We start from the raw sequence: 19,544 nt of genomic DNA, 5'->3' as shown, positions 1-19,544 counted from the left end.
AATGTGTCCCCTCTGCCCCAGCTGGGCAGCTTGTCCCAGCCCCAATCCCCTCCCCGCAAGCCTAACAGACTTACCAGCTGAAGGCAGCTGTGTCAGCTGCCTGTTTAGTCTATGGCCGAATCTCCGAAGCAGCCAAATCTTTTCCGAAGCTTTTCTGAATTGATTTGGATGCTTCAAATTGATTCAGAGCTTTTAATTGGTCTCCCGATTCGATTTGGATTTGGAGATTTGGTCCCTGAATTGGGCCGAATTTCCTCAGAATCGAATCAGCTACCAAAGCTTTGCACAGCCCTACCAGCTATTGATAGTTTTTTTCTATTAAAAATAACTTGCCCTGTTCATTTACTCCCCAGCAAAATGTAGGAAGAGCCATTAACAATTCTAGCTTGAAAAACAAGTGAAAAAGAATTTGTTAATGTCGCTAAACATGTTCAGACTGTTCTGTGTATTCCCAGACCACAGACATAACTGTAAGTAGGAAGAGCATTCTGGGTAACAGCATTTAAACACATATACAAAGTAGCAAGTCCTCTGTTGACTTTAGAATAAAAAGAACTTCTGGGACATACTGTGCATCGCTCATTTTCAATGATTAACAACCAGAGCTAGGGAACAACATTCTCTGAATTAGAGGAAATCAGATTGGCTGACTGGTTATATATATAAACCGGTGATATTCTCTCATCAACAAAACTGTAGTTATACACTAACCTGCTTAACAGGGATTAAACATTAGACTTTATCCCAGCTAACCATGACATTCAATAGCAAGTCGGTGGTGAAAGGAATTAACTTAAAGCACACCTTCAACCAACTGGATAATTTATGCAGTGGCAGGCTCTTATGTTCAGTATGCACACATATGGAATTGAACACAGCAGTTACATCAGTGATTAATGTAGGATTTTGGCTGTTCCTGATACTGACCCACCTTTCTTTTTCTATGAATGAAATTAAAAGCCGTGAATGCCATGGACAGCTCAATGCCAATCTTTGTTTGCTGTGTTGCATCTTTGAGAAAGCAAGCACATTGTTAAGATGTATAACAATGAAACAGAATTTTAGAAGAGATACTCAGATTCTCCACTTTGCTGAGAAAGAGGGGCCCTGAGAGAGCCCATTATGACACAAGTAAACAAATACTTGTATGGAATCCTACTATTTTATGAACATCACTTTACAGCTGAATTTTGAAATACTTTTCTTGTGTCAAACAAGGAAGCTGAGAATTCCAGAGAAGTGAGTAAAGAAGGGCCTCTGAGTATTGTGTGCACAAGGATGGCTCAAGAACATATAGAAAGATCCGTGAGTTCCAGAGGGATCTAGACTCTCTTGTGTGCTACCTCGCTCTACTTACTGTCACAATCTAATCCTCTTCCCATATTGTGACCTGTTTTGTTGACTGGTATAACTCCTGGTCATGTGGGCATTAGAAAATAATGCTGCAGGAGGGGCATTTTTTCTTGAGTGGCTCAGGAAGATTCATAGAAGAACAAACTCTTTATGCCCCACAGGCCAATCTGAGTCTGACCTGGTTTGGTTTTACCAGCAATGAGCCAGAAAAATAGGAAGGATGCCTAGACTAGTGCTCAGGGGTGGGCAGAGGGCATTTAAATTAGAGTGGTTCCTGGGCAGCTGCTCCAACTAAAACACCTCAGCATCATGTGTATTAAGCCCCTGTGGGTATAAAAATGGTTTAGATAAAGTTCCCTTATGGGGAAAAACTAGGTTTAGATAAAGTTCTTCTGCGGCCATTTTTAAACCTGTGGGGGGCTTATACACGCGAGAGGGAGGCCACACTGGAGCATTCGAATTAGAACGTGGAGCAGACTTGATGCATTCGAATAAGAACATGAACCAGCATGTGTATAGGCAGCCAAAGTGACTAAACACTAAACTCGTTTGATGCCTGCAGCAAATGCTAGGTGTGGCCACAGCTCCTCCTGCAGCTTATGGCTCTACAAATCACAAGGCTCTCCCCAGCCTTATGGTATCTCATTATCAATGAGAATTACAGATGCAAGAGGATGTGTGTATTAAACTTGCAATAGCTACAGAGAGATAAAATTCCTGTGTTTGGAAGGAATGAGATGTGTCTATAATATCTAAAGCCAATCTCAGTCCTAGTCCCATGCTAGAAATTACTGTGTAAAAGCAGAGTGAGTGAAGACTTACCACGAAAGAGCTCTTCCTCCAGCTGTTCATTCCATGCAGGTGAACTTTCCTCCATCATATCAGTTTGAATTCCATCAGAAAGGTTACCAATCGATTCCTCTGGCAAAGAAGACTGCTGTGCTTCAGCCTGTCAAAAAGATTTATTCTGAATTTAATTCTGTATAGCAAATCCAACCATTTCATACTGAGGCAAGCAGGGAGCAAGCCCTTCTGGGTTCTATTGTATTTACTCAAATCTAAGATGACCATGAATTTAAGACAAACTCCCAAATAATTAGATTCTATATATGGAAAATTTATAAAGTATTATAATTTTCCAGGTATAGAATCCAATTAGCAGAGGGTTGTCTTAAGTCTGTCCACCTCTCACTGCTACAGCAGGGAAAGCAGTGGGGGTGGGTGGGAGGAGGGGTCAGGTGGTTCCCTTGTCCTCGGCCCCCTCTTTGTCCTTGTCCAGCCTTCCTGCCCTCCCACTTGCACCCCTAACCCTCAAAGCCTCTGCCTCTCCCTCATAATCTCTGCCTCTTCCCCCCACTCCCCTACAGTCTCTACCCCTCCCCTACATTCCCACAGCCTCTGCCCCTTCCCCTGCACTCCCCACAGTTTCTGCCTCTCCTCCCACCATCCTTACTGTCAGACACAGCTCAGTTTCTGTTCCCTGCCAGGTCACGGAGCACAACATGCAGAAGTGCAGCCCTTGTTGGACCATGCAGCAGCAGCAACACTGCCAATTGGCCAACCAGGGGATGGAGTTTCCCTGTACTCTGTGTCCGGGAGTGAGTCCAGCCCAAACTGGAACTGAGCAGTACCTGACAGTAAGGAGAGAAATTTGGCAGGGGTGGGGTAGGGGTAGGGAGGCAGAAGTTGCAGAGGGCTGCTCCTGTGGGTTTGAGTAAATGCAGTAATATCTTTTTCTAAAAGCATGTTGTATGTGTCTAAAACTAACCTCTGGGTAAAAGAAACATGAACCTTTCAGTTTTTTGGAAAGGGACTTCAATCTACCTTGTTCTGGTCTTTTATTACAAACATCTGTTGATTGTTTTGCCCCTTTTCTCTGTAAGGTACTGTATTAACTCAAATCCAAGATAAGAGATCTCCCCCTCCGCTCAACAGGGGTTTAAAATAAAAAAACTAACAAAAAACCTTGTCCTAGATTTGAATACTGTCCCAAACCAGGTGGTTGCTCAGCTTCATCTTTGGCCCAGCAGATCAGGCTGGAAACTAGAGTTCCATATCTCTCCGTCACCGCTATAGTCAGATCATCAGCCAGTGGAAACAGGCATAGCACCACTGACTTGTTCTGATTTATGCTAGTTGAAGATCTGTCCCTCTTCCTCTGAAAAGTCCAACCTAGATGCTCCTGTCCTTCATATAAATATCCAGATCTCCTCTGAATCCTGTTATGATTTTTTTTTCAGTGATACATTTTGTAACAAGTTCTTTAGACTATGCACTTTTATCAACTCTAAATCGCCATTAGCTTTCATGAAATATATTTGTTCTTGAAGTATGAGATGGGGAGTAGAGGTGGCCAACTTACCTTGTCTTGCCATTTATTTTGCATACTTTTGTTCCATACCTCTGTAGTCTCCTTTCTGATTACATAATATAGCACACTAAGATAAAGTGCATGATAATACTTCAGAACAATTAAATGGCTCTAAAACAGAGATACTGGGCTAACTTTATCCAGGGTTTTATTCTATTGATTCTACAGAGTGCACTTCAGTTACAGCAGAGACTAATCTGTTTCCTTGTTCATTGTTTACAGGCATGTATTTTACAAACTGAGAAATGTTTTAGTAGGGAAACAGTTATTTTGAAATTGCTGGGTGGCAAATTATGGTCCTAAATATATCTGAAATATCTGCATCTGGTTTTAAATAGCAGCATAAAAGGCAGAAGCTACACAAATGAGTGTTTGACCTCTTTGTAAGCTTATATGTGACAAAACTTAACCATTGTAAATAAATGCAGAGGTTAACTTAAGGTAAATTTAAATATTTATTTTTTAGTTACTATTCCCTAATTCTATCTTGGGTTTGTCTTGGAGAGCCATTAGATAATTTCCTTGTTAAAGAGAACTGAAACCTCAGTACAGGAGCTAGATTTTGGATTTGCTCAGAGCAATACAGGCTTATACAGAAAATGGGAGAAATTCATCTTACCCAATTAACTAGCATTACAAATGAATTGTGCCTCTTCTCTCAAAATGGAACTGTAAGAATCTGTCTGAATACTGTGAAAATCCTGGGCACAAAGTCAGTTCTTTAAAGAACAGGATCTAGTATTCAAAATGTCCTTTGCTTTAAACATTTATGACAATAAAGTTATGGAGTTACTTACCTTTGCCATTTCCTCCACTTCAGAAGCTGTATGGGCACCCTGCGCAAAGCTGTCATATCTATGAAAGAAGAATTTAAGTTGCTGTGCTGAAGAGGAACACAATACAAGGAAGTAAACAGACAGCTGTTTTGCTCTAATACATGGCAATAAACTTTTCAAAATATGTTTTATGAATTATCCCCAAGATTAACATGTTGTTTTTCAAGTACATCCTAATGTTTGTTTCCACCCCTAGAAAAAGGTTGCTTGAATCAATTTGTGCATGTTCCAACTGAGAGCCAAGAAGGGACCTCAGGTTAGGGACAAGTACACTTTTCTAATGGCAATAAAGTAATGCTTTGCACCCAGCATTTTAATAGAAGAAGTTATTTTGTAATCTTAGTTCATTTTACAGATGTCAACAATTTCTTAAATGCTGGCAAGAATTTAGGGCACTGCTATAATCTATAAAGCCTTACATGGCCTGAGGCTGGAAGACTCCTTACACCATGCTGCTATAGTTGAAATCAGGTGGGTGTCCTAGTCATATAACAATGCAGGAGCAATTAGCAGTGGAATCTGGGGACCTTTGGAATTTGGTCTCCCCCACCCCCACCATCCAAAATATTCCGAATTTATGAATCTTCAGCACACACTACTAGGTTCATCTTTTTTTCCTCAAAATTATAAGGGATTGTGAAGACTCTAAAAATGTCAATACATTTTCACCTACTGAATTTTTATTATACATCTAAAATAAATTAAAAAATACCAAAGGAAATATGCAATAACTAAAGAAAATATTGCAACGGACTTCTATAGAATTATTAATATGGGAAGGAGGTGAGATAGATTTTTCCCCATATAGCCAGAAAACTGTTCTTAATTAACATGAGGAAATCAATCATATCACCAAAAGAACAAAAGGCTCATTCAGATCACAGTCCTAACTTTAAAAATTGAAAATAAAAACCCCATAGGCCCTCCAAATACACTGAAAGGAATTTCACTTAATTTGTGCTTGGTTTCAACTGCTTTCCATCAAGCAACTTGTTTCTTAAAGGAGTTTCTATGTGCATGCGTGCGCGCGCGCGTGTGCGTGTAATTGTCATTATGAATCAAGTCTTTTTGCATGGGCCTTTTCTTTCAGTTCCTTAAGACTTTCATTTGCTCTTTTATCGTGCTTCAGAAGCAAGTGTAAACTAGTTTCTTGGCAAGGTCTCTGTGGCTGAGCCTTTCCTCCCAAAGGGCTTTGTCATTTATTTGCAATATGTTTGCAGACAGGGAAGAACAGTTGAAAAGTCCAGCATTTTTGCTTTTGTGACGATGAATTTAAGAGCAGAAGTTCTCACTGACATACCACCTAATCCAAAGCCCACTGAAGTCAATGGAAAAAACTCCACTGATTTCAGTGAGCTCTGGATCAGGCCAAAGAGTCTAAAATCAACATGCCTTAATTTCTTAATAGCAGTTAATTTTAATAGCAGTATTTCTATTGAACTCAATGCAGTTGCTGCTTAAAGCAAGTGTGGTTTGCAAAATTGGGACTCAGAACTGAGTCGGTGATATTTCAGAATTTGAATAAAGATTTCATCAAACCAAATCCAGTAGTGTCTAGTTTTGTTTTCCGGCATCGTGCAACCATTTCCAATCATTCTTAAATGATTTTAATCTCTCATTCTTTCAGAATCAGAAGAGCTATGTTAGATGTCATCTAGCCCAGCTCTGCTGGTACAGAAGTCTACTACACAGTTCATTTCCAACTGCAGTTCTCAGTTTTAATTATCTCAAGAGTTAGGCTTCTAATATTACACTTTCTGATGGACCTCCTCAATCAGAAAACCTTTCTGGACATTTGGCTAAATGTTTACTCTTCTAATTTCTGAATCCTCATGGTAATACCCCGCTGCAGAACCATAAATCATTCCTTCCCATCCTAACTGTTAACATTCTTTAAATAATAAATTATTTTTATGCGGCTGCCAGAAGAAACCAATCATCTTTCTAGCTCTTCTCTTGTCTTTCTCCTGTTTGTTAGCATTTAGAAATGAAAGTTCTGCTTACTCATAGGCAAGTATTTTGCAACATCAGAAATAAGTCATAATTTAACTCCCCCCCTCCCCTGCTTTTGGCCTTTACAATCTATTATTTATTTTTAGCTAGCTCTGACACAGGAAGCCAGGTAGCTGTTGCAAAATGGATGACTACAGAGTGCACAATTAAAAGCAAAACTGCATTTAACAATAATAAAACCCATGACCCAGATTCCACGGCAAAGTGATAGTGTCACTCAAGCTCTAACCTCCCACTGCCCATCTCTGGGTTCTCCAGTATCAGATTACAATCTACTTCCTTTTTGAAGTCTTATCAATATTGCACAAGAAGTCAACTAGCTACCAATCAAATCATACGAACATGCTCAAGACAGATGGCTACACAAAGTTTAACTACGTACTTCTTTTTCAATATAACCTCTATTTCAACCTGCTATAAGAAGAAGGTAAGAATAAGAAAAAACAACAAATGCCTTGGAACGGAAAATGATCATAGGTTTTACTTACTGAAAGCTATGATGTTACAAACCTTTTATTAGCATCTTAATTATCTCCACGTAAATATACTTTTTTTTGCAGCCTCCCATAAATTATTCCCAGAGCAAAACAACCACCACAGCTGAGCTGATAAGACTGTCCCTTCTGTGCAAAAAAATCATCTAAACAGTCATTAATGCCTTGTTATTTGCAGGCTTCTGCCAGTCCGACTTACTTACATGGCTTACAGTGCTGCCTCCTATTGTATTTCACTTACTCGCCAAATAATTCTGCCTGGTGACAGGGAAAGCATTTTCAATGCTTTGTCTATACATAAAGCAAATCACATGGCAAGGCAACACCTAAAAGAGGGTGGAGAAGTTTTCTACAGGGAGACGTGACTCGAACATTTAGCAATCAGCTAAGGCACACATCAGGATAGCTTTGCTGTTTATTTTTCAAACTTGGCCTTGTAATGACTCAAGGTAACCTGAGCCAGAGATTTGATCTATATTTTATGTAGAAAAATGAAAACAAATAAATAATCAGGAAAACTGAAGCAGGAGGTATGGCCAATATTTATTTACCTTTCTGCTCTTTAAATGATGTTATTTTAATGCTCAAAGTTGACAAATAGAGAAGCCCAAAATGTAAAGTTTCCTCAGCTTTGATTTTATATGGTCTCATGTCCCAGGGCCCTTCCTTTTTCATTTTCCTGGAACCTGATTCTCTCTTTTAGTTACCCAAATGCCTATACACTACTCTGCCCTTAAGGGGGCTGGACTGGGCCCCTGAACACTCCCTATGGAAAGGCCTTCCTCGGTTGAATAGAAATGGTGCGCAGGCTGTATACAAGTCCTGCCCTCAGCCCCCAGTGCAGGGGTCACACTGAGGGTGGGGCAGGAAAAGGGGGCAAGTGGCATTGCTGGAATGTGTTGTGCCACAGCTACTAACTGCTTTCCAACATTCATAAAGGACTGGTAATTTTCAAGTATTTTCACTTCTGTGCTTTTACTTGTGGCTCCCTTGACCTACATCACAGGAGCAAACATGTGTAAAGCCACCCCCCTATCCACTACAAATGCTTCCTTAAAGCTCTCCTCAACTGCAATACAAGAAACTCAAAAATGGTCAGCTGGTGTGTTGCATCAGCTACTTATCCTTGTGTCCAGTATTACCTCATTATTAATTTATGTGTATATTTGATTTACATATTGCTCTCCCCTAAATAAAGACTCAAAGTAGCTTATAATAAAAATGAGATAAATTATAAAAACAGATACAATATTAAAATAAAATACAAAGTAATAAAACAGTAACCCAGAACTTAACCCTGCTTGCTAAAACCCTGCCCAAAGACAGTAAAAGCTGTTTTAACCAGCATTTTACTAACCGGAATACTTTATTAACCAGAATTTAATAGATCTGTGCTTGCGGGATGAGGCCAGGGCAGCACCGGGCTCTTCCCAGAGGTGCTGGGTGCTGGGACTGGCCCACCTCACTGTTTGGCTTGCCCAGCGGCGGGATGCACATGGCGCTGCACCGCTTTCAAAGCAGCGGCAGCAAGGTGCAGAGGCAGAGAGCAGAGCCCAACCCACAGCTGCAGCCTGCCCTTGCCCTGTGCACAGATAAAAGAAAGTAGATCGAAGAAAACTTACCTGCCCACTGGGCCAGCTGCCAGTATAACTCTCAGATAACTGGAATCTTTAGATAACCAGCACCCCCTTACTCCACTCATGCCAGATAACAAAGCTTTTACTGTAAAAACATCTTAAAACACTTCTGGAAAACATCCAGGCTTGGGCCTCTAAACTCTGCTATGTGTAAATAAATATTATAATATCACAGCAAGTATTGCCAGCATGCTTAACAATTACTTGAAGCCATTATTTATATCCCATGGGGAAAGTACTTGATGGACAGCATATATTGCAATAGACCGGAGACTAACAGCCATGCAATGTATAAATCTTGTTGAAAGCCTGAGAGAACTAGATTTCATCAGGGGTTGGGAATTTAACTCTTCTTTGCTCCTGAGTCTTTATTCTTTCTGACATTTAACTGGTAACTTTTATTCATCTGATCAAATAAAATCATGAACCTCCTGGGTCACACAAAGAGGTTGAGGCTGGAGAAGTGCCTAATTTAGACGTAGACACAAAGTTTCATGGACATTGTGTCCTCTTTTTCTGATTACCATAGACAGGTAGAATGAAAGCATGTTCCACCTATAACTCACTGTGGCTGCTCCTGAGTTTGGTGCTTTCCATTGTGCTTCCTTGATTTTCTGAAGGAGAAGAGCCAAGCGAAAGGGGATCTAAATCCCAGGATGGAAGATGAGGTGTTCTTTTCATTCTTCTGTGGTTGTGGATTTGAGAGAGATGGCATTTTCAAATCATTAGGATCTAAAAAAATGTTAAAATATTGCAGATAGCTAATTCCAGTTGTTCTCAAATGTAAACATTTCTAAAATATAAAAAAATAAACAATCATTCTGCATGCCTGAATAACAGCAGAAAGCAATCTGTTATTGTCAGGGTTAACTGTGTAGTTTTGATAATAGGCGAGACAATGGATTTGTATAGGATGGTTTGGATAGGGATGATCCAGTCTGAGCCAGGGGGTTGGACTAGATGACCTCTGGGTTAAGTATAAACAGTCAAAAAGCCCAAAGCTGCATTGATTAAATTGTTGAAGGTTAGTTTACACTGCGTAAATTGAACTGATAAGAGACTGAACAGACATTCACTTTTGATTCATAGATTCATAGATGTTAGGGTCGGAAGGGACCTCAGTAGATCATCGAGTCCGACCCCCTAGATTCCAGAAATGCAGCCACATGCCTGTAGTAGCCCAGGCCAGAAGCCAGGGGGTGCTAGAGCATACCTCCCTGCTTGGCCAGAGTAGACAGCTTATGCCAGGGCTAGCCCATCAACCTGGCGAAGGGACAGTTTGCTGGGGAGGTGCAAAGCATCCTGGGATGCTAGGGGACTATGCACTTGAATCTGGAGGGGATCTGGGACAGAAGTTCAATAATCTGATTTAACCTAAATCAGTTAAGTCAGATACTACATCCATCCATCCACTTATCTTAAACCAATTTTGACCATTTTGAAAGTGGTTTATGTGCCCTTAATTTCTGCTGTGTTACAGATTTGAACCAGTTTCTGATCACTTATATCAGTTTATGTATCATTTCTTTCCCTAGACCTGGAGGTCCCTTCCAGCCCTATTTCTCTATGATTAAAAATGACCTTGAAAGAAAGCAAAGAGAGGCTGAGCCCTTTTGTGATTCTTTATGATGTATATCACTGGTCTGCAAGTTATTCCACCCCACCCAACCTAAACACACACACACTCATACATGTTATTTTCCTTATATGTTTTATGTTAGATATATGCAAATATTAGTGATATCACTTAAGAGAGAACAGAGACATGCTGACTTCTGGGGAGTAAGATACAGAATGGGTTCCAAAGGTAAGTAGTTTTTAGAAAACATGGCCACCTACCGTGCAAAATTCATACCCATTTTAAGTTTTCTCACCTAGGCATTCAAAAACGGAGGCACCCAAAATCAACAGTCACTTTTGTAAATCTCAACCAAATCCATAAAGAAGACCTCAAATGTGTATGGCACTCCAATATCACAGACCTGACCATGCTATAAATGACTAGGCTAGATGGACAACTCCACTTTTATTTATACAAGAGTAATGAGTACTTAGGTATCTGAATGTTATTAAACATTTTTCAGCCCAATTTCCACTGGATTCACCACTCCAATCTAGGGACATGAGTGCTACATTTAATGCATCTAAAATGTTTTATTTTATATAAATTGTTTTTCCTAGAAATTATGTCAAAAACCTTTTGTTTGCAGGCATGGGAGTTGATGAAAAGTGGGAGAATTCTTTAATGGGAACATGAATGATGTCCTCTTGCTAAAAGCCACTGAAAATGTAGGGGAATGATAACCAGATTATTGTTCACAGAGTAATGAAAGTAACTTCAGTCTCTGGTGCTAAGTGCCACAGAGGACGGAGAAAGCAAAGCAACACTCAGGGAACAGGGCGCTGGGCATGGTTCCAAAACTGAAAGTGCTTTTCAATGTTTGTGTCTGTTTTGGGTCATCTAGTTTGAGAGACAACTCAACATCTTAGCGTTATAGTATTGAAGAGAAGATATAGAATTGAAATGGATACACAACAACATAGCAGTAGCTTGTATAAACTGCATATCTGCTTTATATGATGCTGCTTCCAGCTATTTGGTGGTGTATTTCTGGAAAGTGACAGGGCCAAAGCACAAAGTTGTATCAGAGATGTGAATGGAAAAGCAGGATACAATGCTTTTGAAAATACATGGCTGTAGATTGGAAAAGATACTTTAGAGCATTAGTGACCAATCACGTTGGCAGCCAGGAGTGGATCCAGATGGGGTGCAGTGCTGCGACTGCACCCCAGTTTTGCATTGGACTGTATCACAGGAGCCTCTGGGGACTTTTTAAAATCCCCAAAGCAGGTAAGAATTCTCCCCTCCCCTCCCTGCTGCTAGGGCTTTCCTTGCTGTCCAGGGATGGGGAAATTTCAAAGCTGCTGCTGCCTACTTCAGTGGAGTTGCATGTGGGCTGAGCTCAGCTGGGAACAGCAGCAGCAGCAGCAGCAGAGATAGGTAGGGGGGGGTCCCCCCTCCCCACACCTGCTCCTAGGGGACTGGCCAGGGTGGGAAACCACCCCCATCCCCCATGCTGCTGCTGCTGTCACAGAGCCCAGCACCCATGCAGCCTGGCTGGAGTGGGCAGGAGTGGTTTTGAAGCTACTCCCACTCCCAAGACAGTGGGGAAGGCAGCAGCAGCAAGCAGGGGAGGAAAAAGGCAGGGACATGCTTTTGAGCACAGAGGAGAAGGGGGAGGATTATTTTAAAGTCGTCAAACGAGGTAAAAATTCCCAGACTCCTATGGTTCAGCTGGGAGGGGGGAAGGAAGTGGGGGTGCAGCCAGTCCTGCAATGCAGGTGGCTGCTCCTGCATCCACCTTTGGCAAATCCTGGATCCTTCTCTGTTGAAATCTATGCCTCAAGTTAAGACTCATCCCCTCCCTAAGTAGGAGACCTCTCACGGCTGTATCACAGCTGCAATCAGATCAGTCTACTACAGTATCAGATCCTCACCCAGACAACCTAACACTTTCATTTTCACACTTCCTAGCCCTGTGTGATCAGCCAAGGCTCTACTCAGATACATTCAAACTCTACTCCTCCAAATCTTTATTAGCCACTGAGATCTACCTAGCTTAACAAAAACCTCATTTATCTTAAAGTACTTCCATTTCTTCCATCCCTTAAAAAAGATCTGCCTGTGAAAGTTATTTAACTATATTTACCTTCAATTTTTATTTCTGAGACTAAAATCCTTTATATGAAGCTGAAGTTTTTGCTTACATCAGATAACATCTACTGTAGTATTTGCTTATGATCTTTGCAGCTATCATAACTAAGGTAAGATATACAAAGAGCTTGCTAACGTGTTGTGCTTTTAACACAATCAGCTCCAAAGCAATATATTTTAATTCGAGGGTGTGTTTTTGCTAAAGCTTTGATGTGAGAAAGAATCTAACAAAATTCCAGAATTTCCTTCTCACTGAACGTGGAGAAACTTTGATGCACTGTTTTGATGACATTCACATAAGAAAGGAATTTGAAAAAAACTCTGACTCACTGTTTCTTGCAGTCTTCTTTAATTGGTGACCTATTGGTTGTTTTAGCATTCTGCTGACACCTTCAGTATCATTCTGAAGGGTTTTTCTCTCCATTTCTTCAAACCATTCTCCAGTGACTCCCTGCTGTCCTGTTACATCTGGCTTTTTCTTTTGAAGTTTGCTAGAAGAAAACAAAATCACTGTGGTTTTTCCCCCCTCATCTCATTTAGAAATTTACCATTTCCTCACTAGGAATCCTTCATCTCCTTGTGGTTATGGTTAATACCTAAAAATCAAATGACTTCATAAAAACAAACAAATGAGGGCATTATCTGTGCAGGTCAATGGAAAGATACCCTTTGACTTCAATGGGGGTTGAATTCTCCAGTTCAGCATGGTACTTAATTATGTGCCTAACATTTTTCATCAGTGGAACTACTCATATGGCTTGAGTTAGTTACTGCCATGAAGAATTCCAGCCTTCTGTGATACAGAATTGGGACCAAAATGGATGACCATGTAGGACTGTGTGTACACCTTAAAACTTACTGAAGCCAAGCCAAGATTAGAAATCTTTGAGGTCAATAGCTCAAAGAATATTTATTATATTGAAACAAAATTTGACATTTTCACCCTCTCATTTACATAGAAGAAATAATAGGGTTGTTCCCATCATTTGTCATCATTTCCCTTTGAGGGAAAACCTGTGTTTTATACAGCATGCAGCAAGGTAGGGGAGCAAGCTTCAGGTGGTTAATAGAAATACAAACCCAGATAATAGTAAACACTAAATGTAATCTGTTAAACAAGATTATCACAATTTTGTCTTTTTTTCCTTGATGCACTATGGCTTGTTGTACATTTAATACATGTTTTAGTCAACCTACCACATTCTTCTCCCAAGCAGAAAACTATGTGAGTAAACATGAAGGAAACCATGCATATAGTACTATCAGGAGTTGGAGTGGCAGGCAGCCATGCAAGCCCCCAGCTGGCCCTGATAGCTTGGGAGGTGCCAGCCGCTGAGTGTCCCCAGCTAATTCCAGTTAAGCAACTGCCTGTGGCTGCTTGCAGTGACCTTTGGCATTCTCATAAGATTTTTTGTTTAGCCCTCAGTGCTCCTGGTTCTTGATTCCCAGTCTTGATTCCCTGAGTGTCCTAATCCAGCTCAGCTCCTTAGTCCTCTCTTCCCTAGTCCAGTTACCTGTCATTCATTCTGTTGTTCCCTGATGCCCCTCTTCCTACCTGAACGTCTGCCTAGCCCACAATCTTGCCTCGCTCCCTGACTCTACCCAGCTTATGACCCTTTTGGCTCTTGGGCTCCTAATATTGTTGACCCCATCAGCTCTTAGACTTCTCAGGCATGTGCCCTTAGCCCCTGGAATCTGACCCCCTCCCCCTCCCCCCCATGTCTAGGTCATGCCCAGGACAAGTTCATGAATTGAAAGAGAAACTGCATAATGGCTTCAGGTTTTGTTTAAGATAAGTTGTCATATGAATATAGAATTTATCTAAATATAAAAGAATAAGATATATTGCAAAAAATCCTGACTCTGCCCCTGAACTGCAAAAGTACTGGCTTTCATACTATATTATGTACGGACCTGATCATAGGCACAGACATATTTACTCCACACCCAGCTAGCTAATTTTGATAGTGAAAAACATGACCCGTGTGCAGACAAGTGATGTAATGCCAATATTTTAATAAGGGCTCCCACTAAACTCTTCCATCTGAATCCCTAGTAAACCCCCCATCTCAGGGAAGTGCATGTGCTCTTACACCAGGGGTGGGCAAAATGTGGCCTGGGGGCCGGATGCGGCCTGCCAGGCCACTCTATCCAGCCCTTGGGGCCCCTAAAAAATTTAGAAAATTAATATTTATCTGCCCCAGGCTGCCTGTCATGAGGCCCTTGATGGCTTGCCAAAACTCAGTAAGCTGCCCTCTGCCCAAAATAATCACCTGCTCGTGTCTTACACAGAGGGTTAGACTGAGAAATCTACTCGTTCATCTTTTAAATGAAAATCCTTTTGCCCTGCTCTCTGCTGGAGACAACACCAGTTGGTACATGAGATTAAATGAAGTGCATCTGCCAAGAACATTTACATTTATTTCTGAAAATTATATTGAATACTCTTTTATGTCTAGCACAGAACATTCTTGTGTCCTTTGATGGAAGGTATGATTGGGTTGGAGGCACTGTAGGTAAATTTGTGAACATTTCTCATTAGCAATTTTTTTTAAGTACTCAATAATTGGAACAAACTGATGTATTGAAAAGGCAAAAATAACTGCTCATCACAAGTATTTCCAGAATCCTGGGAGATGGTTGAGAAGTATCCAAAGACCAGGTAAATCCCATCACAAACAAGAAAATCACCCTAGTTTTTGTGGCAAACTGGGAAGGTATTTTAACCAGGTACTTGAGAACCACCTCCACTACCTCTCTGATGGAGCCTTAGCACAACAGATGAGGAGGAACGGGATACAATATCTGAGAAACTGCAGTTACAAGAAACATCTGGAAAATGAACACACAACAATTTTCCTGGAGTACTGAACACTGAAAAATTTCTTATAATGAACCCCTACAAGTCTCTTAAAATAATCCATATAAAATGTTAGTCTGATTTGTGTAAGATGTAAACATATGATTTCAATAAAAAGTTACAATTTATATGTCGGTACAAATTTTGACTCTTTTTCAAGGAAGGCAAGTAAAAAACATACCTGAAGTATGGCCATCTAGTGGTAAAAAAACAGTAGTGTTCGGAGAGCCTGAAGCAAATATGGGACATCTGAATTCCTCACCATGAGTAAACTTCCATCATTTTTTATTATGGTTTTTATTTTATTTGCCCCAGGAACAGTTTTCCAAGGCCTCTGTTAACCTCTAGGCTGTGAAAGGTTATTTGCTCACTCAAGTGAACACAGTGACACTGGCCTGGCCTCACTGTGTGCTAGGGACATAGGGCAGAGGAGGGGATGCATGGAGAAGAGAGAAAAATAGTGCAGCATCTGCGCCTTTCTCCCTGCACACCCTCCCCTGCCCCAAGTCCCCAGTACATGGCTGGACCGGTGCCACACTGTGTTCCCACATGCTGCTTCAAGCCATGTGGGTGCAGCTGGTGCAGCTCCTTGCCCATCTCAGCCATGTGCTGGGGACTGGTGGGGAGGGGGAGGGCTGGAAGAGCTGCAGGGAGCTTGTGTGTATGCGTGTGCGTGTGTATGTGTGTGCATATGTGGCCCTCAGCAGCTCAACAAAACTCATTCAGTGTCCCTCCAGCCCAAATAATTCCCACACCAGAGATAAAGCACTTACAAGACAAGATGGTATCTGGAGTCAGAATGACAATTAACTTGTTTTTGAGGCACTGCTGTTAATACTTGAATTGCAACACTGGTGGAAAAGCAGAAACTAAATTAAACATTGGGACACAGCTCTGTACCAATATCAAAGCCCCTGGATGCCTTCTACCCCAATGAGTATTGCTTTTCTATCTCCTCAGCCTCATTTCTTTCCAGGCAATAGTTTCAACAACACCCTTTTGGGAGGAGACTACCTAAGTGTGATTGGCAAGAAACTTCCTCTAAAATCTTGCAGGATTAAAGAGAGCTTATTTCCAAAGACTGCCATCAGAAGTCCTACAGAGTACTCAACAAAATATAGCAATAACTATGTTGAATTAACTTCAAATAATGCATTTTCCTCCTAATTTTTCCCCCATTTGTTATCCCAAGCATCTCAGCTATTGAGTCCTCCATGAACAAATCCCTCACCATTCTTTCAAACACATCTCTACCTTACTTGCATTAGCATGTGCTGATGCTGTTTACACAGGTTGGGAGATCTGTAATAAGTGAGTCGCATAAGGAAGATGTTACCTGAGTGATTTTGGTGTGGCACTACCTGGTATGACACGAGAGGTATCTTCCCTATCAGCTTCATTATACAGATGAGGGAGAAGAGTCTGGAATGCTGAGCAAGGGTCTCTGGGAAGTTCTCTGCAACAAACTATTTACTTGAAACTGAGGACCCAATTCTACTTTACCAAAGTCAAAACTGGTCCGCTAATTTCTGTAGGAACAGAAAATGATCCTCGTCATACATACAAAATAAGAGACCAGATATCTGCAATGACCAAAGCAAGCAGCAGACTCCACAGGGAAGAGGATATGCAGACCAGAAAGCACACCAGAGCAAGACAATCAGTAGCTGAGAAGTCCGAGCTGAAGTGGTTGCATACAAAGCTGTGCTCAGATACCAAACCTCCACAGTGCAAATCTGTAAGAAACAGATTTAGCCATAAAAATTTAGCCTTTTACTCTGCTAACATAATTAACATGGACTGGAGGGCTGGGAAGGGAGCCGGCGGAAGCACCAGTGATAGAGACAGCCCAGTGGGAGCTGTCCCCATCAAGCAATATGCAGTGCTGGCCAGAGCCATGTTCTGCCCGGCACCAGTGCCTCTACCAGGCACAAGTGCCCCGAGCACCCCCACCTGCTGCTGCGCCATGCGAGGGAGTGACAGGGGGGGTCCCCACACCTCCCCCACTCTCCCTTACACCCTACAAATGCCACACACACACACCCTGCCCCACAACCCCCACATATACACAACTCCCAACATACCCTATGCCCTGCACACACAGCCACCCCCTCACACATCCCCCCACACACACATCCACACACCCCAACATGTACACTCCTCCACACAATATACAAGACTAAGAATTTATTTTTGAGTTATTATCACCTCTATATACAGTATGCAAACACAAATCATGACAAATATATTGTTTGTAATAAAATTAAAATATGTTATAGTAGGTGCTTGACTTTTAGTGTATGATTTGATTTTTTTCTAGTTCTCAGATGGCAACCCCCCCACCCAAAAGGAGGATTTCTGGGGGGTGGGGAAAGAGGGGGATTTCCAGTGGCAAAGGTCAGAGGTTAAGGGGTAGGACTTCCGGTCCTAAGATGGCAACTGGGGCTGGGGCAACTGTCAAGGGATAGGGCTACCCATGTGGCCCTCCAAAGCTCACCAAACCTCAAGCGACCCTCCACCCAAAACAACTGCCCGCCCCTGCTGTAACCCCATGGCTAGTCACCCAAGCTGGTCAAGGCTGCCCTGAAGCCTCCAGTAGGACCTAACTCATTGTCCACTCCCTGTTACTTGAGTGGCCGCCTGTGGTCAGCTCACCCTCCTCTTCTACCATATAAACACCTTACCCTGACAGGAAGTGTTTGGGCAACAGGGCTCATCCTGACTTTATACCATTTTGTTAGTCCCTCCCTACACTGCTCTCTGACTTGGCTTGCTCCATTCCTCAGCTCTCTGTGTGATCTTCCAGCTTCTTGACTTGGCTTATTCCTAGATACCGCTCTTGACACGATCTCATGGCCCCACAAGCTGGTTTGCTCTCAGGTTCCCTTCACCTGTCCTGATCCGGATCAGTGCCAAGTGGCCCCAGACAAAGCTGCCCACATTCTTGTACAGCATATCCTTCTTCCTATTACAAAAGCTATAAAATCTGTCCAAATGGTATTCCTTAGTGGGCTATAATAAAAACATTGCTACTGCACATCACAAAGCTGTAAAACCCCAGTGTAAAATAATAATCAGAGGGCACCACATGTACAAATGCAAGAACACAATTGTGAAACAAAACTGCAGGTATGTGGGGACAATATGAGGCTAGTTCTGTTATGGAGCTTACACTTTATCATTTAAACAGATAAAGTTCTGATTGAAGCTAAGAAGAGTGAGAATATGTATGTTAATTGGACTCAACCTACAAAGGAACTGACACCAGTTACCTGATAATAATACTGAATGTAAATGAAACATCAGATCTGGACTCCCTCTCCTGTGTTTTAATCCTGTGATAAACCTTCTATCATCCACAATGTACAGAACAGAGCATGCCTTCTGAGTATCATCCATGCTGTGGACAGATTCCTTCCCAAATAGTTAGCTCTGTATATTAAACCATATTCCATGAATTCTTCTATGGCAACCATGTTATTCTGTTACTTTTCTTGCATAAAGCCCAATACTCCAGCTCCCTTGTCCACTTCTGTCTGAGTCCCTGAGAGAGAGCATAAGCCAGTAGATTTGGTTGAAACTGAAACCAATGACATTTCATAACAAGATGCCCATCGGTACCAACAGGGTACTGTTTTAAGGATTAAAACAGAATAACCTGAAAGTGCAATAGCAATAACCCAGCTCAAGTTGTCAATCTCAGAACACTGATTTAATGGTCTAGTAGGGGTTCCCAAACTGTGAGTCATGACCCCAAATGGGGTTACAACATCAGTGGATGGGGTCCTGGTTCGGTGCTCTCTCCTGCGCCAGGTCCCACCTGCTGGGCTGCAGAGGCCCCGGGGAAGGGCAGCAAGGTGGGGAGCCCCAAGCCTGCAGCGGGTAGCCTGTATCCCCCGCCCCATGGGCTCCACTCTAGATACGCTGCCCACAGAGGAGGAGATGGGTGGCGGGGCAGGAAGCTGTCATGACCCAAAGGTCTGATTTTTTGTGTGTGCTTCGGCACTAAGAATTATCCCCGTGGGTTTACAGCTTCATTGCATGGAGGAGTTCTGCTGCGCAGAGAACCCGCGTGCAAAGGAGAGTGTTCCCGCCACTTTGCAGCTGTCTTTGCAGGGTGCATTTTCTTTGCAACACAGAAATGCACGGTGCAAAGGAGTTCCCGCTCTTCGCATGCAAATTCGTGTCCCGCTATTGGCTAGTGCTAAATTATTCCCATGTGGCGGCTAGCGATTGGCCTGCTAGCCGTATAAGAGGCTTGAGCA

The 19,544-nt window shown here is 42.0% G+C and overlaps 1 protein-coding gene and 1 long non-coding RNA gene across 5 annotated transcripts in view; one reads left to right on the top strand and one right to left on the bottom strand.

The window, feature by feature from the left end:
- Positions 1–19,544, bottom strand: part of LOC102568682 (protein O-glucosyltransferase 3) — a 65,816-nt gene that overhangs the window by 27,495 nt on the left and 18,777 nt on the right. For 3 of the 4 annotated variants that reach the window (XM_019481996.2, XM_059720822.1, XM_059720812.1), the window contains exons 2-5: positions 12,750–12,910; positions 9,271–9,436; positions 4,522–4,579; positions 2,176–2,302 (exon numbers count right to left, since the gene is read on the bottom strand). In XM_019481996.2, coding sequence (XP_019337541.2) covers positions 2,176–2,302; positions 4,522–4,579; positions 9,271–9,436; positions 12,750–12,910 — 512 coding nt within the window. Of the gene's footprint in view, positions 1–2,175; positions 2,303–4,521; positions 4,580–7,270; positions 8,348–9,270; positions 9,437–12,749; positions 12,911–19,544 lie in introns of those variants that run through there. The other variant, XM_014600701.3, reaches the window with a different exon arrangement.
- Positions 2,901–4,686, top strand: LOC106739256 (uncharacterized). Its single transcript, XR_002088633.2, has 2 exons — positions 2,901–2,990; positions 4,545–4,686. It is a non-coding gene; the product is annotated as an uncharacterized LOC106739256 (long non-coding RNA).

The sequence above is a fragment of the Alligator mississippiensis genome, chromosome 1 (genome assembly GCF_030867095.1).
Source record: "Alligator mississippiensis isolate rAllMis1 chromosome 1, rAllMis1, whole genome shotgun sequence".
Taxonomy (NCBI): domain Eukaryota; kingdom Metazoa; phylum Chordata; order Crocodylia; family Alligatoridae; genus Alligator; species Alligator mississippiensis.
This window is presented reverse-complemented; position numbering and strand designations above follow the sequence as displayed.